We start from the raw sequence: 24,331 nt of genomic DNA, 5'->3' as shown, positions 1-24,331 counted from the left end.
TTATTGGTGTGCTGTTGCCAAAGCTTCTCAAGAAGCTCTTTCCTAAAAGGCTTATTGATCATCATATTGAGCTAGTGTCAAGGCTACAAACCTTTACATAAGCACCCTATTGAATGTCCCAACACGAGCTGGTTAAACTTGGGAAATAGTTGATTAAGTTGCTAGATTCAAGCTTGATCCAGCCTTTATGAGCACCATATTAGGCCATTAGTGTTGTTCCAAAAGAAGACAGTTCACTAAGGATGTGTGTGGATTATCATGCCTTGAATAAGTTAACCATCAAAAACAAATTCCCTAATCCTTTGGTTGTAGATTTATTTGATAGAGTATCTAGGGCTTCTCATTTCTCAAAGTTGAACCTGCAATTTGAGTATCAGCAAGTTTGAATAGTAGAAGAGGATGAGAGAAAAACTATTTAATGAATCAGAATGAGAGTAAAGAATTCCTAGTGATACCATTTGGGCTTTCTCATGCCCTAACAACCTTTTGTCAGTTGATTGATGATGTTTTATTTGATTCCTTAGATGTCGTTGTAGTTACCTCGATGATATAATGTGCATACAATCAAACACTACATGTAGCCCATTTGCACAAGGTGCTAAATTGAAATCAAGTTTTTGAGTTACCTAGTATCATATGGTCAAATTCAAGTGGATGAAAGAAGGAAGGAGGCAATCAGAGATTGGTTAGCACCCACCAAAGTGTGAATTACACTCCTTGGGCTAGCTAATTAACCATCATCACATCATAAAAAGATATCAAAGATTGTTGTGACATTGGTTGGTCTTTTAAAGAAAGGAAGAAATGGTGTTAGGGAGATGAATGCTAGAAGGCGCCCTTCATAAGTTGAAGATGTTATCTCTTTGGAGCTCATCTTAAGGTTGCAAGATTTGGCGTTACCATTTGAAGTCCACACTGATGCTTTAGACAAAGCCCTAGGTGGAGTACTAGTGTAGGCATAGCATCATTTTGCCTTCAAGAGAAAGAAGTTGGATAAGATTACGCAACAATATTCAACTCACAAGAAGGAGATGACTATAGTGGTTCATTGCCTAGAGCATTGGAAGCATTATCTATTAGGTACCAAGTTTATGGTGGTGATTGATAAGGTGGCTAACTCTTACTTTGAGACTCAAAAGAAGTTGTCTCTTAAGAAAGAAAAATGGATGTAAACTAGTTTAACATTAACCTTGCGGATTTTAAATTTATGAAATCTCGACAAGAAATGCTTGAAGAAGCAAAAAAAGGTTTGGAAAAAGCTAGTAGACATATGAAGAAGTATGATGACAAGGGAAAAAGACCCTTAAAAGTTGCAAGTGAGTAATTTAGTGTTGCTAGATCTTACACCACACATTTGAAAAATGATGAAAAGCAAGAGGGTTTGATCTATAAATATAATGGTCCTTTTAAAGGGATGAAAAGTATTGGTGTTGTGGCATATAAGTTGAAACTCTCGGATAGATTGAAAATTCATCCCTTTTTTCATGAGAGTTTCTTGAAGCCCTTTCATAAGAATTATTATCTCACTAAGGTGCAGCAAAAGCGCGCACCTTTGACCATCTAAAAGCAGTTTGAGCAAGAGAGTTTCAAGATTTTGGATCACCAAACTATGGGGGCAAGTAAAACGAATCGAAGAACTGATTACTTAGTCTATTGGAAGGGGACTTTAGAAAGTGAAGCTAGTTGGAGAGGGATACAACCTTATGATTGTTTGAAGAGCCATACATGAGTATTTGCAAGCTAAGTTGACGAGGGTACTAACTCTACCTGGTGGGGCTGGTTTGTTAACACCTTAACTAAGATGACGTAGACAAAGGTCTCATGTTGTGGCACCTTGCATCCATGGTGTCTATGGCATGTGGGGTGCATGCTATGACTGAGACAATATGAAAAACACAGGTGCTTGAGAGGTTGGTACCATGTCAATGCATGAGGATTAGGGTTATGGCACTGAGGGTTGGCTTGGTGGTGACTAAAGGGTGGCAGCACATGTACGTGCCCACACAAGGCACCACATGAGTGACCCAATTTAGTTGAATTTAAAGTATAGGATTTGTTGGGAGATATTTCCTTCAAAGAGGATGCTAAAAGGGAGTTCCAAGGAGTGGAATATTTTTTACAATTTCTATAATTAAAGAAAATTTATTATGCCCATGGAAGCACCTATGATGTCTCCTCATATCATATTAGAAAAAGACTTAAAAAGCCAATGATTGTACCACTCCAAAGGCATGGCATGGACCCTCAAACATGAGCAAAGTGTGATGGTGAGCATGACTAGTACACATGTATAGGCGCAATGCCATTAGTGTGAGCATGACTAGTACACATGACTAGTACACATGGTTCCTTCTCTTTAAATTTCTGGTTGGATATCTTGAATCATCTGCATAATTCATTTGTTCACCTTCTGAGTTTCAAAACATAATGAATGAAATCTTTAACCAGTTTTGGTTGGTCAAGAGATCTGCAGTTTTATCCTTAATTTTTGCAGGATCTCCAATGAAGTGCAACTTCTGCACAAGGCACAGTTTATGCATGCGTTAGACGGAAGGAATAAAAAATGTTGACACACATGAATTAACAATGCAATATATATAGATGACAATGGCTGAAGTGGCCAAAGTCATATGATAGAAAACTACCTAGAATGTGGATAGCGTTAGTGCATTAAATTCTAAAATGTAGGTATAACTTATGCCTATCTAATGTATGCATTACCATACCTTTTCTATATGGAACTTACCAAGAAAAGGTGTCTATTCTGATTTAGGGTCGTGTTGCTTGATGTGCTTCTTGCTTGTGCATCTCATGGGACTTGTAAAGGGTTAGCACTGCACGACATGAAAAATGTAGAGGTTAACTCCGTATGCATGACACCTGACCATCTTTAACTTCAAATACTTTGCCTGTGGAAGCTGATCAGTTGTGTCAGTATTTGTGAAGGTAATATCAATACGAGTCACTCCAAACAATGGAGAAAATGCTTCTAATGATGGTACTGATTCGATTGTAGAACATGATGAATCAAAAACCTAATTGATGAGCCACTCACTGATCCAATTAAATTTTAAAAAATAAAATAAATATCCAGCAATGGCTAGCAACCACCCTGTGATTATATCAAAGCCAAAAAAAACTATGAAGCAGTAATAGTAATTATCCTCCTGCAAGGCATACAAAACAAGTGGCAAATTCATCGGTATAGTAGCTCCCTCTGTTGCATGCTTTTGTTGTAAAGGCTAGGATAGGGAACTCCTACACAGGTTAACTAACCATCGCATATCGGACCCTTTCACTATAGAATCGCCCATCCAAAATTTTTCCTATTTCTGGACTGCAATCCAGCTTGGAATTCTGTTGTATATGCTGTTTTTATCTCCAATCAACCAGAAGATGCAGAGGATGAGAATCTTTAGCTGGCTTTGTAGGCATACATGTAGCTGCGAAGTTTTCTTACTTCTTCCGATGACTCATTGAGTAGATGGTCCACATAGAGGCTGAGTGCAGCTCCACTGCAAATTCAATGCATAGGCATTTTCTTTAGTAAATTTACTACTTAGGCATATAAAAAGAGAGAAGGATACTTTAGAAACTACCCCAAAGGTCCGAATGGCAGCCAGATATCCCACCGGAACTTTGGCAGTCTACAACACAAACAAGAACCAGATAGGTAAGTAAGCAGATAATGGGTCCCTAAAACACTACCATATCCTGCTGGGTATAAACAGCAGAGTGCACTTCACTAGGACTCTACTTGTGAATAAGGGAAGATGGTGACTTGCATTTCTACACTAAATATTTAATCTATGAGTATATATCAACTTGCTTTGACAAGCAAATGAAGGAAGAAGTAAGAAAGCAGTACAAATTAGTGAGGACAGACCAAGTATTTTATACCAGCAGAGTTCACAACACAAACTAAACACTTCTGTATTTCTTTATCCCAACCAATGTCTAATAGACTTTCCAGAGTAAACAAATAAACATCTTGGCCAACAACTATAGAGACAGAAAATTTTTCAGAGAAATGTCAGTTGAGAACTTGATTTACCTGAGCATGTAATATAACCAGAAAATGGCCAGGATAATGCCAGCAGAGCAGGAGTACCAAATCAACCACCTGTGAGATTTGACTTATGAAGTAATCCAATGATGGCCATTGAACATGCTAAGACAGCTACCCAATCTGTTACATGCTTAAATTAATGCAATATTGTCTGACAAGAATATAATAGACCAACCATGTAAAACAATAGCAAAAGCAAGTGGCAATTTCTTGATGAATTGGCAATATATAACAAGACACGGATGAATCAGATTAAAGACAATGAGGTACACTTAATTTCCATATCAATCATCATTCTTAGCTAATTGCATTTATAAGGCAAATCACAAAATCATCCAAATAACCAATAGGTCCTGAATATCTGGAGTTCTTACACTAATCTACCTTTTCAAATTCTATATCAGAGAACACAGATTATAACTATATTGAACATATAATTATCTACATTCTTGAGCTTGACCATGCAAAAGAGCCATAAAAGAAGAAGTAAAAAAAAAAAAAACTAAGTAAAAATTTGTACAAAAAAGCATAATGCACTTGTTCTTCTAAGAATTTTCAGTATATGGAAACATACTCTCTTGCAAGTGTCTAAACTAGTTTCAGACGTGTGCAGAAAAGCACCCTACTCGCCATAGTTTATTTTTATGAAGAATTTATAATGAGAAGACAAAACATAATCATCAATGCAATATTCATCCATATAACAATATGAAGCACCCGCCAAGGTAGCCCAGTTAGTCGGGACGAACACCGGGAAGTGTGATCCCAGTAAGTGGTATATGGTCCTAGGTTCAAATCCTATCATTGATAATACCTTGAATTTACCTAATGCTGGTTGTTACAGGGCAGTTAACACCCCAAGGTTTGGGTCCCCATGGAAAGTCCTAAGGGTTTGGCCATACAAGGTTCCTCGGTTATAAAATTTAAAAAAAAAAAAAAAACAGTATGGGAGGTTAGGCTGAATAAATACAAGAGAATTTCACATAATATACTTGTCCTTTCTAGTGTTAAACTAGTTCAGAAAGGTAAGTCTCAGAAAACAAGACAATCAATTGCCAAATAAGACCAAGAAAGTTATATCAAATGAAGAATACGGTAAAGAACCAGTGATATCACAATAGGTGGACAACATCTTTATAGCATACTGTGGCACTTTTTTTAAAGAATTCAATTTGTCTAGAAAAACATTGACTGAAGAGAATTATGGACCTTTCGGGAGTGTTTGGTACATGAGGAATAGGGAATGAGAATAGGAAATCCATTTCATTTCTCATTCATTATGGCATTTGAATTACTTATTAGAAACGGAAAGAGAAAGCAAAAACACTATCATGGAAATCAAAACACACTCTTGTATGGATTTTGATTCCTCTCTTTCACATGATATTATGATTTACCTTTATTTCTATTCCTAATTTCATTCCTATTCCTATGTGTCAAACAGACCCTTAATGCTATATCATTCTGGAGCATGATATGAAATATGTAATCAGCATGTGACAAAGACAGAGAAATAGGGTAAAGGAAAGAAACAAACCTGCAAAAATGATCATCGATGAGTCAATCTCCTCCATGAAGTAAGCATGATAACGCTGTCCATCCAAGGTCAAAGCAAAAGTATCAACTTTGAGAGAGATTTGTTTGTTAAAAGGTAACTGACATTCTCTCGATTTAATGAAATTCACCAACCAGATTTAGAACAAAATTAATAGTATTACCCACTAAAGTAATAATTAACTACAATGAACATCTTCAGTACCGGCAAAAAAACAATTCACATTAATTTAACTAAACCCTACCAATAAATCCAATTTGAACACCCAACAGCATGTCATATCACTCAAAATTCAACACATAGTTCTCACACTCACAATCCGAAAAGGGTGATTCACCAAAGAGCTAAGAGAAATATAAAAGTTCGGGATAGCATTTTGAATGATTCATACCAGTTCCCATGGCGATGAAACCTGCTGAAATATGGAGTAGACGAGAAATGCGGCGAAGCAAAAGAGAAACACCGCAAAAACACTCTACAAGTCAAGAAATCAATCAGATTCCAGATAGAAGATAACGAATTCATGATTTTTCAAAATTTCGAGGGAATGAAATGGTGAAAGTCAGATTTACCCTCCATAAAAGACTCTGCTGAGCTTGACTCCTTTCCAACGATCGAACTAGTTCCTCTTGCTCTGTCGAGCGAAAAACAGAAACAAAATTCCCACCATTTAGGAAGATAGAAAAAGGAAAAAGCATAAACCCCTGTTTGGTTGCTGAGAAACACTAGAAACATTTAAAAAGATAAACAGAAAGAAGAAGAAGAAGAATACAGAAATGAAAAATTCAACGCAAATAATCCTAATAACAGAACCAGGCTAAGTTAAACGGAAGTTTCAGAAAGATCTGAGATTCGGAGTTTCAACCTGTTTTCTTTTTCTTTTTTTTAAAGAGTTTCTAAGCAAGCAAACAGAGAAAATAGGGTTGAAGATTTCCACGGAAAGTCACAAAATATAGAAACCTTGAGAATCGACTGGACGAGAATCGTCGAGAGTGGGGAGCGAGAAGTTATCATCATCAAATTCTCGGGAATTTCTCCTAAGCTTTCTTGCAAGCTTCTTCATCACCTTCATCGACACACCGATCAATTGAACTTGGAAGACAAAATGTTCCAACCGTTGATCATGGTGCTTGCCCCTGTGGGCTTCTCCTTCTTAACCGGGCCATAGTTTTGGCCCGTTTTAGGCGCTTTTGGGCCTCTACCTCCCGTGAATAAATTCTTGCGGTAACCATATAGAAATTTTACTTTTTAAATTACCAAAAAGAGGGAAAGTATTTAAAATTTTAAGAAAAAGAAAATAAAAATAAAAATAATAAATTATTTTTATACACTTTCACTTATTTTTATTCTTTGTTATAAAAGTTAAATAATTTTTTTTATTTAAAGAAAAATAGTAATGAAGGAGAAAAAATGTTAAATTTCTCATATTAGTTTAATGAAACATATCAAAAAATTTAAATATAATTAAATTAGTTAAAATTCATGCGTTTTAAAATAATTTAATTTTATATAGAGTTAAAGATATATTAAAAATTTTAATATCATATAAAATAATTTATTAATTTAAATCTATTTTTATTTTCTTTTTCAAACATACTAAATTTACTTTCAAGTTCAATAGTTCTCAAAGCAAGCTTTAAAATGTGTCAAATGATATCATGTCCACAAGACTCTTAAGGCCAAACAAATTCCAATAGAATTAGGAGACCAAACAAACAAACAAACCTTAATATTCCTTGTTTCCCACCAAACAAACCAAAAAAACCGAGGCGATCTAATAGATATCATCCACTCTAAACTCAAGGAATCCTTACAAAAACAAATATGAAATACACTTTTCACAGGAAAACCAACATCGGAAAAGCACTTTCAACGTAATATCCTACGTAGTAAAGAATAAATGCTTGAATCCATGAGTGAGAGCTAAGGAGTACCTAGAGATGATATTGCAGCATTGCTGCTTGTGAACCTAACAAAATTAATCTGGCATTCCATATCCAACCAACAGCAAGGATGATTCAAGACAAACTGCAGATGGTGCAGCCAAACAAATACTCAAACCTTCCAATATTATAATTTTGCATGTTCCAATTGTTTGTAATAAAAAATTTCACCATAATAATAACTTAGCAATGAGGGTATCGGCTTTATCGTGAAACAAAAGCAAATCACCGGTATGATATTCATTAAACAATATCTTAAAGATCTGCTCTTCCTGGGTATCTGGGAAGGGAATAACGTCTCGTATGTTGTCGATGCCAGTGGCAAAAAGGATCATTCTTTCGAAGCCTAAACCAAACCCACAATGTTTTACAGTTCCATAGCGCCTCAAGTCAAGGTACCACTCATATGGCTCAAGGGGAAGTCCCATATCCAAAATCCTGCAATCGAAATAATGCACCCATAAGAAATTGCCAACACAGTCACAAATTACAAATTCATAGTTCAAGATTTCATGCAAAAGCAAATATTCCCTCAAAGAGAAAATGCTTATTTTGGGAAAATTACATGATAGTTCTTATACCTTTTCTCAATAACCTCGTATCTCTCTTCCCTTTGGCTCCCCCCAATTAATTCTCCCACCTGAATATACAGGCATATAAATATCAAATTGCGCAAAAATACACACCACACTACTAACGTGTTATCAAGGAGGTTCTTCTTTCCCTCGTAAGTTCTTACAAACTCAGGAGGAAAATGTGTTGTTGAATTGAAAAGGGTAAAAATCAAGTTTATGAAATGGGTTTAGGGAAACAGCCTACCTTTGGTACAAGAACATCCATAGCAGCTACAGTCTTCATGTCATCGTTAAGCCTCATGTAGAATGCTTTAATTCCTTTTGGGTAATCATGAACAATAACAGGCTTCTTAAATAATACCTCTGTCAAGAATCTGCATTATTAGGCAAACCATGACATCAGCACATGCACTCAAGGAAAGGAAAATGAGGGGCACAGGCCTACATACCTTTCATGCTCAGATGCTAAATCAATCCCCCATTCCACTTTATTCTCAAATTTCTTATCTTTCTTGACAGCTTCCTCCAGAAGTTTGATTGCCTCTGTGTATGAAATTCGCTCAAAGGGCGTTGACGCAACCATTCTTAGACGATCAATGCAGCCTTTATCAAAATTTTTAGCCATGAATTCCATATCATCAATGCAATTGTCAAGTAACCACTGGCAAAGAAATTTCACATAGGCCTCCGCACAATTCATATCATCCTACAAAAATATGAAAAGTCAGATGCCTTTTTGAATGTGAAACATATGTTTCAAGAGCCACTAGACATGTGCTCATCATAAAAAAAAAATATATTTATTCAAGGGGTACTCAAACATTCGCATGACAATTTAATCAATTCACTGTTTAGCATGTCACACAAAATTTGACACCATAATCAACAAAAATAGGGAAAAAATGTCATTCATGGAAATTCCAAAATGTCAGATTCAATTTTCATGAGACATTTAAACTGCCCATGATTATCTTCATAGTTCATTATAAAGCAGTCCATTCCGCCTGAGACTGCAGTATGATAATCAATTCAAATGAGGAAAGAAACATATATGCTGAGATACATACTCACACACACATATGCACACATGTACAAGCTAACCTTAAAGTTCCAAATTAGTCTTCTCAAGCACCTAACTTTGCAGGCGAGGATGATAAAGTTTAAATATAAAATACCTTAAGATCTGCAAATGCTATTTCAGGCTCCACCATCCAGAATTCTGCCAAATGCCTTGAGGTGTGAGAGTGTTCAGCTCGAAAAGTTGGCCCAAATGTATAGACACTGCTAACGGCACATGCATAAGTCTCAACTTGCAGTTGGCCAGAAACGGTCAAAAATGCTTGACGGGCAAAGAAATCCTGGGAATAATCAATCTTCCCATCTTTTGAGGGATACCAGGCTTAAGCTTAGATCGCTCTTCCAGCCTTGAGAGATTCTCCTTAGCCTTGTTAAGTTCAGCCACAGATGCGGTGATTTCCCCCTTACTTGCTTTAGCAGATTTGAGTTGGGCAACAGCCCCTCCTTTCTCCTTAACAAGTGCCTTGGCAGCTTCGATGTCAGCTTCTGATGGAGGAGGATTCTTAATAAGTTCCTTTTCCACCTTTTCCGCATCACTAATCAAGGTTGTAACTTGAAACATTTCACCAGCACCCTCACAATCACTGGTGGTGATAATTGGAGTGTGTATATAGAGAAATCCATGATTTTGGAAGAATGTGTGGGTAGCATAAGCCAATGCATTACGGATTCTAGCAACTGCAGAAATCTGAAAACAGTCATAATAAATAGATGTCACTGATAATAGCACATGAGGCAACATAAAATAGAGACACGGATTAATAAACTATTATTGCATCACAAAACTCTTTAGCTGAGCTATATAATCAGCTTGGATCTTGCAGTGAGCAATGGAGCTAAAACCAAATTACACCAGTACCTGTTAAATGTAATACCCATGTGATTCGTAAACATCCAATTTCAAGTTGGAAAGTCACTTTCAGAAAATAAGTAGAGCCAAATGTAAAGAGAGAGGGAGAGAAGGGAAGATGACCATTTGACTAAAAAATAGCTTAAGATAAAAAAAATTCAGTGGCCAAATTATAAGTGAAAGTTGGTTTCAAATTAAGCATTTTCTCCAGAAAATTGAGGTTAAACTTAAAAGAGCATGATAACACTAATTGCTTTCTTTGCTCAACAACCATTGTGATTCAAAAAGTAAACCAAAAATTAGCTTTGACATTTCACTGATAAAACTCAGGAATTCAAAGAAATTTGACATTGGAAAAATTGAAAAGCCCTTCGAAAACAACAAAATTGGGAATGCGTCCATAAATATTTTTCCTTTTTCCTGATAAAAATTACATATTTATTATAAAAATTCCTTTTCCCCCTTTGGCTAGCATATGGAATTAATAAATTCGGGCATTTTGGCTACGCATGATTCTTCCATGCAGATTTAACCCATTGATCCATACTAATTTAGCTTAGCATGATCCTTCCATGCAGATTTAACCCATTAATCCACCAAATTCAGTACCATTTCACTAGCTCTCCCTTTAAAGATAGGAAAAGAAAAGTAAACGGATGTTTCCAATGACAAATCCCCCTGCTTGGAAAAAGATCCGAAGTAGCCAAAAAATGAGTCTTTTTCATTTTCCCCAATCCAAAACAGCACTACGTCAAATTCAAATCCCATTTTTCTCCCCCTTTTCCTCAAATTTCTACCCATCCAAACAGACCACAATTGCAAATCAGATTTATCCCTGCCAAGAAACTCAAAAACATCTCAAATCAACAGAAACGTATATAGAGAGAGTAGTACCGTGTTGGTTCTTGGTCGAAAGTGAACAAAATCTCTTAGAAACTCGAGGGTTAGCCTGGTCTTAGGCAACGGATACTTGGCTGGATCCACAGGACCAACGTGATGGACCTTCTCAACCCTGAGTTCCACCCTCTGCTTCGTCCCCTCAGGAGGAACCTTGAGCAAGCCCTCTACGTGCACGCACGTGCCGGTCTGCACGAGCTGGCCCAGAGGCGCCACGGCGGCGTCGACGATGACCTGAAGGTTCGCCGGACAGGACCCGTCATTGAGTTCAAGGAAAGCAAACGAACCCTTGCCTTGCTCCCGACCGGTCTTGACCCAACCCCCGACCTTTACGGTCTGACCGGCGAGGCTAGCGCCGCCGTCGGGTCGGGAGAGAATGGTGCGGATCAGGACACGGTCGGAGAACTGGGCCTTGACGAAGGGAGTGGAAACGTCGTCGTTTAGGGTTGCCAACGCCATTTGGTCAACCGGCGGCACAGAATCCTCGGCCATTGGGTGACTCTGCTGCTGTGGTGACTCCGTTGGCTGACTACGGTAAACCCTAATTGGGTTCTTATTCTGCGGAAGGACCCTTCTTTTTTTTTTTTTAATGGGGTTGCTTGGAATCAACGGTCCATGAAGGTTTGTCTGATATATAAGGAAAAATTAAAATCAAATCAATATTCCTTTGTCCCGAATATATCTTTCGAATCCAAGCAGATAGATTAAGAAGGTTACGATTAAATACGTTTAGTTTCTATAGGTTTAAAATTTCACCTTTCGTATTTTGACTTAGATGAGAGGTTGATTAAAATAAAAAATAAAAATGATACAAAAAATATTTTATAAAATTTTAAATTTATAGGGACTAAATATATGTAGTCGAACTTTATGGGAGATGAATGAAATTAACCCAAAATTGTATAAAAATAAACTTATTTATGTATGTTAAATTATTTTATTCACCTATGTGTTTTCACTCTCTATAAAATTATTTTCATTTTTCTTAAGAAAAATTTGAAAACATTAAGGGTTGAAAACAGTTTTCTATTTTTTAAAACAAAAAAATAAAAAAAAATGTTTGACAACTATAAAGAAATAGTGTTTTCAGATAACATATTTTACTTGTTTTCAATTGTTTTTTTGAACTATTTTAAAAAATAATTATATAAACATATATAATGATTAAAAATAAAATTATGGATATAAAAATTATTCTTAAAAATTATTTTTTAGAAATATTTTTAAAAACAATTACCAAACATACCCAAAATCATTGTTTTCACTTTTCCATTTTTTTAACTCAATTGTTTAAAAAAAAAAAAAGAGTTTATTGAGTTTAAAAATAATTTTCTCTTCTCAAAAACACAATTATTTTTAGATTTTAAAATATATTTAATAATCTTTTTGACATAAAACAAGTTTTTTTAGAACTTGTCGTGGGAAACTATTTTAGTTGTTTTTATTTATTTGTTGCTTTAAAATAATAATTATATAATTATAAAAAAAACATAAAAATCAAATAATACAAATAAAATTTATTTTTAAAAATAGATAATAAACAAATTGATATGTTATTTTTAAAAGTAAATTATTTTTATATGTTATTAAATATTTTTAAAAATAATTTTTAAGTGAAAAAAAAATATTTTAAAGTTAATAAATTATTTCTAACTCATTTCACTTATTTAAATTCTTAAATATAAAAATTAAATTCTTTAAAACCATACCCTTTTTAAATTTTTTATTTTCTATATAAAAATTAAATAAGAGAAAATCATTTTTCTTTTAACTTTATTTTTTATAGTAGTTTTTCAAAACTAAACATAATTTTAATATAACTTGTATTCATGTTTTAATGAATTTAGAGTCTATTTTGAAGTGATTTTAAAAAACGCTTTTAGTTTGGAAGTGGTTTTAAAAAATGTTTTTAGTTTAAAAAATATTTTTGAAAATACATTAAGTATTTGGTAAAAGTAAAATTTGAAATATTATTTAAGTCACTTATTTAAATATTTTTTTAATAAGATTATCAATTTAATGATAAAAGTAAAATAATAATTTAATTTCTTACACAAAAACTCAAAACATTATCAAAGAGAAATTTTGGCGTTTCTAATTACATCTTTATTCAGTAACGGTAAACCAAAGTTTCAAATGTCTGGGAAAATGAATCACAACAAAAGTATGTTTGTGGACTTGTTGGGCCAGTTGCTTAGTATTGGGCCAGGATCAGGCCCAATATTTTGCCCAACTCACCCCACGCCTGCCAGCCACGATATATATTCATGTCCCCCAAAAACCCTAACCCTAACCCTAGAATTCCCATTGTTTGGAGCCAGAAGCCAAAGAAGCAGCATTAGGAACTTCTGAAAATCCACCATGGGTAAGCTCAAAAAGCTCTCTCTTCTCAGATCTGCCCATTAGGTTTTCTATCTCTGACGGTGAAAATTTTCAGGTAAGGTTCACGGATCTCTGGCTCGTGCCGGTAAGGTGAGAGGCCAAACCCCAAAAGTGGCCAAGCAAGACAAGAAGAAGAAGCCCCGAGGTCGCGCTCACAAGCGCATGCAATACAACCGCCGATTCGTCACCGCCGGTAAAAACGAAACCCTAAATCCTATGTAGACGTATAAGATTTGTTTCATATGCTTATTTCGCATTTGCAATCGTTGTCATGGATAATTGAAGTGCGATTAAAAACTCAGGGTTTGTTGTGACTGATTGTATTTCATTTGCTTTTTGGCTGTAGTTGTGGGCTTCGGGAAGAAGAGGGGACCCAACTCGTCGGAGAAGTGAGCGCAAAATATGAAAATTTGAAGACTGGTTTTGTTGTTTTTAATGAATGGTTAGGATATTTCAAGTCTACAATACTGGTTTTTGATACTGGTGTTAACACCATTTTTTGAAGGTTCTTTTAGCTGAACGATGTTGAATTTATGCTTACTTTGTTAGCCAGAGATTATGTGATTTTGCTTTAAGAATGTCTTGATTTGGTGTTACTCTATGAGCTTGAATTTATGATTGCCATATCACTTTTAAGAAATCTTAGCTATGAGTTGTTTGCATTTTTTGGAGTGGTATACTGGGTATTGAGTGATAGGATTGTGGCCTTTCAAGTATGTTTACAGTATAAATGTTTTGGTTTTTGTAGAAATTTCACCGCTGAAGTTAGTTGATATCCAACTACTTGTTTGGTTTTGGGGATTGGCATAAATGCAATGATGGGTTTAATGCTTTGTAGCTGCTAAATTTTGCTCATGGTATGGGCAGTGCAGTGCTTAAAGATAATGATTAATACTTGAAACATGGATTTACAAGTATATTGCCCAAGTAGCTATGAGGCCTGGCTCAAGTGGTGAAGGGTGGGGAGGATATGTGGGAGGTTCTGTGGTCAACTCCACCCCAACGGGGACCAAAATTTATCTGTAATAAAAAGTATATTGCCCAAGTAGAAATTATTTCCTTCAACAGTTTTCGTTCAGCTAACAATGGTTAACAACAATGTATCCTGGATTTGTAGTATTATTTCAAATGCTTGTGGGTATGCAATAACTTTCAATTAGTTCATGCCTACATCCATATAGGTTCCGATTTTTTTAGGGTTAAAAAGTTTAATTTCTAATGTGTTACCCAAGGGCATGCAGCGTTGCAGTTTGGATATCATTGGCTAACAAGAGCCAAATGACTCCACGTTGTGTTTACATTTTTCTGGATCAGAATCCTGAATGTGTCATTCTACTGAACTTGCCATCATGGTTTACTAATATTATGTTGTTTGGGTTGTAATGGCTTCATTATAATTGCCAATTTTTGAGATATCACATGTATAACATTTGGCAGAAACCAACTATAGATGGTAAATACTGGTCTTTTTCACCTTCTGTACCAATGGTATTATGGCTGTGCAGCTTCTATTTGTATGCATCAGTATGAGGTATGAGGTATGAACTGTAAATGATGTTAAGCTGAACAGGACCAATGAATGGTTCCCACAATGTTTGGTCAGAGATTGATTTAGTCTTCCATTGCTTATGCTCTTGGCCCATAGGACTCCTGTCTTTCCTTAGTGTGCAACTGCAGTTTGAGGAGCATATTTTTAATCTGTGGAATCGTTCTCTAAAAGGAGTAATGCTGGGTATAACCGAAACAGGCTTGTTGAAATGCTTACCAAAATAGATACATGGGTTGAATGGTCTTTTTTTTCGTTCGTCTATTTGTATGTCGTGCTATTGCATCCTTAAGAGCAGCATGTCACTCCATTACACGCCCGGTCTTTTTAAATTTCTGGTCAGGGTTCTCATTTGGTTGCAAGGGGCATTGGAATTTCTTATAACCGATGCCATCTAGGGATTGATCTCCTTCAGCTACGATGATGTCAACTGTTCTATGGTTGATTAATCAACACGGGTCTTTATGACACTCGCAGAACCAATCTAACTCAGCCTTGTTGATGATTGATATGCTTGGACGGAATTTGTTAATTTCAACTTCTTTTTCTCAATTCTTAAAAAGAAAAAAATTATATTCATCATCCTAAAAGATGTATACCATTGATTCTTCAGTAAAGATGAAAATGGTATTAAGTTGACTTTACGTTGAAAATAATTATGATCGATTCCTTAATAAAGGTTACATATGGTATAAAGTCAACACTCAATTGAAAGGGAATTAAATTTACGCTTTATTTCTTTCTGAAAATTTTGGGGTTTAGGGCGAGGAGGAAAACTGCAAAGAGGAGGAGAAGCCCATCTAGATAAGTGAAGAAACTCTATAAGCTTAAAAAGAATGGAGGCATCATATATAGGAGAATAGGTTTGGGTATTGTTAATTGTACAGGACCCATGATCAACAAAGACAAAGCTAATAACAAGTATTTGAGATGACAACAATTAGTGAAGTGATGGAATTACCGATCCGTACGAATTCTTGCAATGGAGAATCAAGGCTTTTAGGTTCTCATTGTGTTCTTCAGTGTTCCTCTCACTGCAATACCCAACATTCCCTGCTGGTTTTATCGGCTGCAACGTTCTGGCGTCCTTTGGCCCTGCTTCAACCAGCCTGAAACATTCCATATACTTCCTAACATTTCGCTGAAATGACCCCCAAAACTTTTTACCATTACACCTACCTAAATCAAAGAGGTGGTCTCCTGGACATGGTCGATTTCGGTTTAAACATGTGTTACTACCAGGGGATGAAGATGAAGATGTGGATGATGGTAAAGTTCTAATACAGGGCTTGCGATTTGATGGGGATCTAGAGGAGGGAATGGCATTGAAGACCCATCTATCACATGTGACGTCAGATACAAACCCTACAGGCTCCATTCCAAAACCAATGCTTCTGATCCGGACTCTCTAAACATTCACTATCCTTGACTCTTTGAGTTGTGAAAATCCAAGGGAAACGAACCTAGTTTATAAGGCACAAGTTTGTACTCGTTTAGACTTATCGTTTTGTACTATCATGGACCTAAATTTTGGCTATCAATAACAAACTTTCTTAAAAAGGGGAGACTGATGACAGGCAATTACATTGCTTCTTTCCTTTGTGGAGAGAAAAAAGACAAGCTACATTCTATTTATTGAGCTAAATTATTGCATTTTACTCATATATCAATGTTTCCAATGTACCATATCTTCCTTAAATAGTTTTTCTTTCCAAGCAGATAAACATTAATTCGAGTGACCCTTCAACACCCTCCTTCCTTATGTACAGAGTATGAAACTTTAGAGCGGTCTCTGGTAAGTGGTAACAAATACACATTTAGTTTGTAAATTGTAACCATGCTCTATATTAGTTGAAGCCCTTACCCGGTATTGAGAAAATTTAAGCACCTCACAACTCGTCATGCAAACTTTCCTTTGGCGAAGTGGTTATCGGTTGTTGATATTCCAGGAGGTACCTTGTGGCTAATGATGCATGTAGAGCTGCACCATATGGAAGTGCATCTTCATTGACGGTATAGTAGGGTGAATGTCCCAGTTCGAGCTGCCCCCTAGTTTCGTTTTTCATCCCCAGGTAGTAGAAGTATCCTGGAATGGCCTCTGCAAAAAATGAGAAGTCTTCAGCTCCCATCACCAGTGGCATTTCCTTGATATTCTGGGTACCAAGCATATCCCCTGCAACATTCTGGAAGTGCTTGTGCAAATCTTTGTTATTTGCAGTTATCGGGTAGAAAGGGTCGTTAAAATGCACTGTTGCATTGCACCTCTGTACGCTAGATTGTAATGTGATAACCTGTCACTTGCATTTCTAGAGAATCAATGTCACAATAAGATATGAGATTATAAAAAAGATTCTTTAGACATTTTCAAGTGCTAGTGCCATAATGATATAGAGCTCGAAATCAATGACTTTTATCCACTTTACCTCTTCAATTCGTTGTTTGAGTTGCAGAAAGCTTTCTTTTGAAAATGCCCTGAATGTGCCTCCGATTGTAACGGAATCAGGAATGACATTAAATGCACCGCCACCTTTGAATTTAGCAACTGTGACAACCTGCACAGTTTAATCATTTTCGAATTCATCCTCTAGAAACAGGGAATAGAATTGGAGAAAGGATAAGAGGAAAGATTTCTCAAATTCAAATGGATCGATTACATCACTCCATGGTCCTGAAAATGATCACTGTGATGCTCAAATACAGATTTGTTTCAAAATCCAAGCTAACAAAAAAATATATATATAAGAATGGATTCAGGTTTTGTGAAGCATCCAAAATCCTGTAAATGAACTTTCGTAGATGTGGCTAACTATCAGGAATCAAAAGATGGGGATCAAACTCTTAACTGCAAATCTAGAAGGACCTTGCAAACCACAAATTTCAGATATTGCTAATCAATCGTTGGATAAGGCCAAAAAACAACCCGACGCTACGACTATTCCTTGAAGAAGACAGGTTCCATTGTTTGTTCAATTTGATTGAATGAATTCAGCACAAAAGAAATTACTCTTAAATTAGACATAGGCAGCTAGTTCCAGAGAGGACGAAGTACCTGTGAATCCAAGGGATCAGCTTCACGGGAAACCAGTTGCTGCAAACTAACTATCACATTTGAAGCTGCCAATATTGGGTCTATGGAGTGCTGGGGAAGGGCTGCATGGCCCCCTTTTCCACTAATTACAGCATCAAAAAAACCACAGGCAGCTAAAACGGGGCCAGACCTGGAGGCCACTGAACCAATAGGTACACGAGGTGAGACATGCAGCCCAAAGATGGCATCAACGTTCTCCAATATTCCAGTTTCTAACATTTTCTTTGCCCCTCCGTGTCGTTCCTCAGCTGGTTGGAAAACAAGAACGACTGTTCCCTATTGAAACCAGAAGCGATAATCACAAAATTTCTTCCATAGAAGACATGATTATTCTGCAATATTACTTACCATCTTACTGATACAGTATCATGAACAGTGATATATCCCAACATGCAAAGTTGACTTTAATCTTGCAAAAAGAAGGCATAAAGAACACCTTTATATCATGTATGATGTTCTAGTCAATAGTCACTAAGCAGCTTTCTATAGGTAAATTGGCTGTGTCATTGATATTACTACCATTAGAGATGCAACTACACAATTTCAAAATATTTTCTCTTAGCTATTGCTCTGTTGGTTTTGGACTAAACTACTGCAAAGGTCCATTCTTACTTAAGTAACCAATTTAATTAAAAATGCATATTTTTAACCAATGCTTACAAAAGTAAATAAATCATAGGATTTATAAAAGAACTGGGTATAAGGAGTTTTTATGTTAGGAAAAGCCCTTCATCCTGTGACTTTGAGCATAAAGGTAGGTTCCTCAAAAGATACAAAGGATGGCCCAAAATTTCAATGAGAGTATAATGCCATGCCAAACTCCAATTTCATCATCTGATATTTGTGTGTGGAAGGGTGATAACTTAGAAGACTCTATGTAAGAGAATGTTCTAGGAAACTGTCAAATGTATAAAATGGTACAAAAACAAGAAAGGATGTAAGAATTAAGGTTCTAGTGAAAACCAAAACCAAGTTTAGCTTGTCCTAATCTGCCTATGACTAACATATCACATTTGGCTAACTCGCCTCACAAACAAGAGCATCATACCAAATAACTTCATAATCAACACATGTTACCAAACAGATATTTCCAAACCAACAAGTTCAAAAACAGCCATACAAGTATACAACATATATTCATCCCACGAGTTCTAAAACAGTATCACACAAGAAATTTTCCTACCTACCAAATAGATGAATTGAAAAGAAAACACTATTCTTAGCAATGACAACATATAACCAAAAACAAGTTCTAAAGCAACTGTATTCATTGCAGTGAGAAACAATTTCTTTCTAACCAAACATGTCAATCCTTTCTTGAAACTAGGGTTTGCAATATTAACTGTGAATCTCTTGGATTGGATTGGGTTGTGTTTGTCCTTGAGGTTTGGATTGGACTTCCATTTTATTTATTATTATGTAACCTACTGTTGCAATATTCTGTTCCCATATTCTCCTTTAGCAAGCTGTCTGGGTGAAGACAAAGGCTGCAATACCATGCGACTACTAAAATGCCATTTTCTATTCATTACTGAACTGGCGAGATCGCAGCGCCAATTTCTTTCCATCTCTTTGAAAATTATTACTAATTTCTTTTACTTTATCTTCCTATGTCAAATTTAGGTTTCACTTCCTTCTGGATAAAACAAACAAAAACAACAACAAAATTCTCTCAACAGATGCATTCATTAAAATCTTCCTCATCCCCGTATACTTTCTTTTTATAGTGAGTCACATAACCATGTTTATAACTCATTTATTTAGCACTAAAAAACTTTACATTTGTATAAAACTACAGAATCTGACATTCAAATTATACTTGTGAAATTATGATAGTTGCCATTTATTTCCTATACCAATATTGTGTTTGCCATGAAACATTTTTTAACCGATAATGAAATCAATTTTCGATTATGAATTATTTAATGCACAATGCTAACTGAAACAACCTACCAACCGGTCATAAACCGAGACATAACAGGGGAATGATATGATATGCCATTTCAAGGCATAAGAAAGTTTGAAAAAAATGATAGCAAGAAACCTGCACCTGCAAATCGTGGCGATGCTTTTGAAGCATCTTTGCAGCACCAAGAAGCATCGCAACATGGGCATCGTGCCCACAAGCATGCATCTTTCCTGGAATTTTACTTTTATGCTCCCATTCTACACCCTCCTGTGCCAATCAAACATCCACTGTTTTTCAACAATTGCCTTATTTAATCATATACTATAAACAATTTCCATTCTCATAAACCTTAAAGCATTAACCCCCAGTGCAACCAAACAATCAAAATTCAAAACAACATGAGATTCTGATACATCTCCTAGTATGACTCAAAAATCCATTCTTCCTTTTTTTTTTTCTTTTCTTTCCTTTCTTTTTCTAGCAATGCCTCTTAACCAAATTCATATAACGATTAATACTAATGAAATTAGGGCAATAAAAAATTGTATTACCACGATCTAAGACCACAAAAACCAATAAATATCAATTAAGAACAATTTCATTCCACATGAACCAGGGAAATACTTTTCCTGGAAAAAAAATGCAACTTATATATAAAGAACCTGCATAGCCAGAGCATCCATGTCTGCTCTGATAGCAACGAAAGGAGGTTCGCCGGTGCCGATGAAGCCGACAACGCCGGTGACTGCAACTGGGAACCTATAGGGAATGTCCATCTTATCAAGCTCAGTTCTAATAAGTTTACTGGTCTCAAATTCCTCGAACCCAAGTTCTGGGTTCTCGTGGATTATCCTCCTAATGCCAACCATCCATTCAGAAATCTCAGGTTCTCTTGCATAATCGAGGAAGTCAGCCGAGATTTGTGCCAACCTCTCCGGGTTTGAGGAGCTGAGTGTCGCCACAAACATGTGAAGAATGAAAATCGAACGCAACCAGTTGCCCAAACCCATGATTTCTGCAACTGGGGTTTGAGATTTGAGGGGAGTTTGTGAGATTTACGGGGGTTTGAGAAATGGGCATGTGGGTGGCTTTTGTTTGGGAAACCAGAAAATGAGCAACCAGCTAACTACAAAAGTAGGGGTGATATCATCACGTGCGGTGGGAGATAGCAATATCTCTCGGAATCACAGTCTGCCACGTGGAAAAAACGTGTTAGATAAGGGTGTTTATGTCATTTTTTATTAAAACAAGGGTGGGTTGATAATTAATTGTCGGATGTTGGAACTTGGGAGCATGGATTAAATAGGAGAAAATTAGGGAGCAGTTGGTGATAATTGTCCTTATCTGAACAAGAAAATCCATCATCAGATTCCATACCTCAGGTTTATTTCCCTTTTTTTTTTTTTTTAATCTAATAAAAAATTCTGAATTCATCGGGGGCTCGGCTGGAGCTCACTCATCGACTAATGACTCAAAAGAATAAGCAAAAGAGAAAGTACGAGCATTTAATTGTGACATCTTGATGAAACTTTCTTTCAAAAATTTACTTTTTTGTCAAAAAGCATAAAGGGGAGAACAAGTATGAGGTGTTCAATACAATTATTAATAACAATAATTTTGTAACAAAAATTATAAAAAACATATTTTAAGGTAAGTCTATCATGATATTCCACGTTAGATAACGAATAAAATTCGTAACACTATATATATATATATATATATATAAGTTTTTCTTAAACTTGTAAACTTATTTTCGACTTAAATTTGATAATATCTACACATTGGATGGGAACCGTTATAAATAGTATCAGAGTCGATCCATATTATGGGGGTTTATTTGACTCTCAAGTATTTGTCTATCTGTTTGACCTTACAATTTTATATGACACAACGATGACAATATGTTTGTATAAGGACGTTTATAATATCTCATATTAGATATGAGAGAAAGTTTCTAATAGTATCTATGTATTTTATCTCATTTTATAGGTATTTGTTTATAAATAAAAAAGTTTTAAAAATACCTATAATTTGGATATAATATTAGTTACATTAATAATATTAATAATATAAATTCATATCATAAATAATAATATTAATGAGGTGTTAATAATAATAATTTAATTAGTCTTAATATAGCATATAAAGCATAAAAGGGCAAAACAAAAAACAAAAAACCAAAAACAAAAATTTATAAATGATCTAATGGGGTGTTTCCACAATAGTAACAATCAAAATATAATAATATTATTTTTAATATAATATTAAAAATATGAATAATAAGGTCAATAATAATCATGAATATAATAAACAATATTAATAATAACATGAATAATTCAAAATATTAATATTACAATAAATAATATTGATAATTAAGGAAAAAGTGAGTTTTGACTCACCAATTTGAAAAAATATAACATAAAAAAAACTACAATTTTTATAAATAGGTTTTATCTTCATCCACTTTAAAATATATGTTATTTTTCATAACTCAAATAATTATTTTCTAGAATGACCTTTTTACTTGTAATGTAAATAATGCCAATTAACAATTCTTTTTACCATGAGAATTGATTTGAGATTAATAAAATTAAAAATTAAAAATATAATTAAAACTAAAAAAAGCTTCAAATTTAAAAGTATAAAAATAAAATATTAATTTTTACTTAGTTAAAGCACTTTAGTAGAAAATATAGTCATCGAGAAAGAACAAGAAATACAATGGGAGTAAATATTTTATTTTAAATTTTTAAGTTTTTTTATTGTACTTTTTTTTTATGTATTTTAGTTTTAATTTATTTTTAAAATTTAAAATTTCTTATTTTATTGTTGATGTCAATTAACAAAATTTTTATTCAATTTTATTTAAAAATTTTGAGAAGATGAGGGGATTTGTATTATATAATATAGTATATAATATCATTATTAACTTATAAATATTTTATTTATTACTTGAGGATATTGGAGAATTTTTCTTAAATGATTTGTATCTCATATTATATAGTAAAAAATTTATATTATATTTATTTGTAAAACACTATTATCAAATTAAAATGATAAATTAATTTTGAATAATTTTATTTAATATTATCAAGTAAAAGGGTATTTGGAGAAATAATTATTTGACTTATAAAAAATTGCATATAGTTTAAAATATTTTAAATAAATAAAGATAAAACTAATTTATAAAAGTTTGGTTACTTTTTCTATATTTTTTCAAATTAGTAACTCAAAACCCACTTTTTTCAATAATTAATAATAATAATAATAATAATAATAATAATGTATAAAAAAATATAAAAGAAAAAGTAAAAAAGTAAAGTTAGAGAAAAATAAGAGGAAGAGACAAAAAAAAAAAAAAGATATAGTCGGAATTATAAAATTATCAACTTTAAATAAGGAAAATGTAACATAAAAAAATTAGAGAACAAAAATAGAAAGAAATAAAAAGTAAAATAAAATAAAATTATATGTATATATTTAAACCAAATCAACAGTTTTTATATATTGTTTCAAAATCATTTTACTTAATTTTAATATTTCATATCAAGATTAAATAATTAAAAATTACATAATTTTTTAACTAATTATAATTATATTTGATTATTTTTATAATATTTTCATGATAAAGTCATTTGAAAATCATTTTCCTTATTTATTTAATTTATATTAACCTATAAAAATATATATATTTTTAAATTATTTATGTCTAAACATGGATTCTTTTTAAAAGCATTGAAAATAGAAATGCTATTAATTGAAATGTGACATATTAAAAACATTTTAGTAAAAATCAACTCTCAAATGCTTCATGAATCATTAGACGTGTTTTTCTAATTTTTAAAATATTATTTTTATAACATAATTATACATTTGTAGGTAAATAGCTTATCGATTCAAAATAATTTCCAAACATGCTTTTAACAACATTCCAAAGCTATATTTATTTTAGACATTGTATTAAATCACATCATAGGAAATTGTATTTAGGGTTCATTTATTGATTATATTGTAACTACTTTAAAATAGGGTTGCAACTTAGATCGGTTGATCGGGTTAATAGCTAATTCGAGTTCAATTCAAATCAAGAAACAATCAATCAAAATTCAATTCAATTTGACCTTTAATCCAAAATACTTAGGGGGTGTTTGTGATAGGTCCCAGTCAAAGCCAGAATATAATTCTCTTCGGGTGAAAATAAACCGCAGAGTTTGGATCAAATCTTTGTTGCCTTCTTATTGAATCTGATAGAATTTAAATACATAAAGTTCAACCACTTCCTACAAATAAGGAAACAACTACTCAACATGTTGCAAATAAGTAGTTATAACTGCATGACCCACTCCTTACACTCCTTTGCAAATATGTGAACATTGAGAACAACTTGGACTAAGTCTTTGACAGCACATCCATCTTCCCATGCACAGTCTGTCCTCCTTA

General features: G+C 34.1%; 3 protein-coding genes and 1 pseudogene across 3 annotated transcripts; 1 reads left to right on the top strand and 3 right to left on the bottom strand.

Annotated features, from left to right (window-relative positions):
- The window catches only part of LOC117925286, a 32,918-nt pseudogene extending 26,159 nt beyond the window's left edge, over window positions 1-6,759 (bottom strand).
- A 987-nt stretch (window positions 6,760-7,746) lies between these two features.
- LOC117925488 (asparagine--tRNA ligase, cytoplasmic 1-like) lies at window positions 7,747-11,549 on the bottom strand. The gene is given in 8 exon segments (XM_034844505.1): window positions 7,747-7,848; window positions 7,851-8,005; window positions 8,149-8,207; window positions 8,387-8,516; window positions 8,592-8,848; window positions 9,318-9,529; window positions 9,532-9,907; window positions 10,964-11,549. Coding segments are annotated over 8 exon segments (1,710 nt in total). The 5' UTR covers window positions 11,459-11,549; the 3' UTR covers window positions 7,747-7,822.
- Window positions 11,550-13,234: 1,685 nt separating this feature from the next.
- LOC117925225 (40S ribosomal protein S30) lies at window positions 13,235-13,949 on the top strand. Its single transcript, XM_034844178.1, has 3 exons — window positions 13,235-13,331; window positions 13,404-13,541; window positions 13,695-13,949. Exons 1-3 carry the CDS (start codon window positions 13,328-13,330, stop codon window positions 13,739-13,741), a joined length of 189 nt encoding a protein of 62 aa, XP_034700069.1. The 5' UTR covers window positions 13,235-13,327; the 3' UTR covers window positions 13,742-13,949.
- Window positions 13,950-15,721: 1,772 nt separating this feature from the next.
- Window positions 15,722-20,984, bottom strand: LOC117925224 (IAA-amino acid hydrolase ILR1-like 4). The gene is made up of 5 exons (XM_034844177.1): window positions 20,554-20,984; window positions 20,033-20,158; window positions 17,944-18,258; window positions 17,318-17,446; window positions 15,722-17,185 (listed from the first exon to the last, which is right to left on the bottom strand). Exons 1-5 carry the CDS (start codon window positions 20,899-20,901, stop codon window positions 16,784-16,786), a joined length of 1,320 nt encoding a protein of 439 aa, XP_034700068.1. The 5' UTR covers window positions 20,902-20,984; the 3' UTR covers window positions 15,722-16,783.
- Between the last annotated feature and the right edge of the window lie 3,347 nt (window positions 20,985-24,331).

The sequence above is a fragment of the Vitis riparia genome, chromosome 11, assembly GCF_004353265.1.
Source record: "Vitis riparia cultivar Riparia Gloire de Montpellier isolate 1030 chromosome 11, EGFV_Vit.rip_1.0, whole genome shotgun sequence".
NCBI classification, from domain to species: domain Eukaryota; kingdom Viridiplantae; phylum Streptophyta; class Magnoliopsida; order Vitales; family Vitaceae; genus Vitis; species Vitis riparia.
This window is presented reverse-complemented; position numbering and strand designations above follow the sequence as displayed.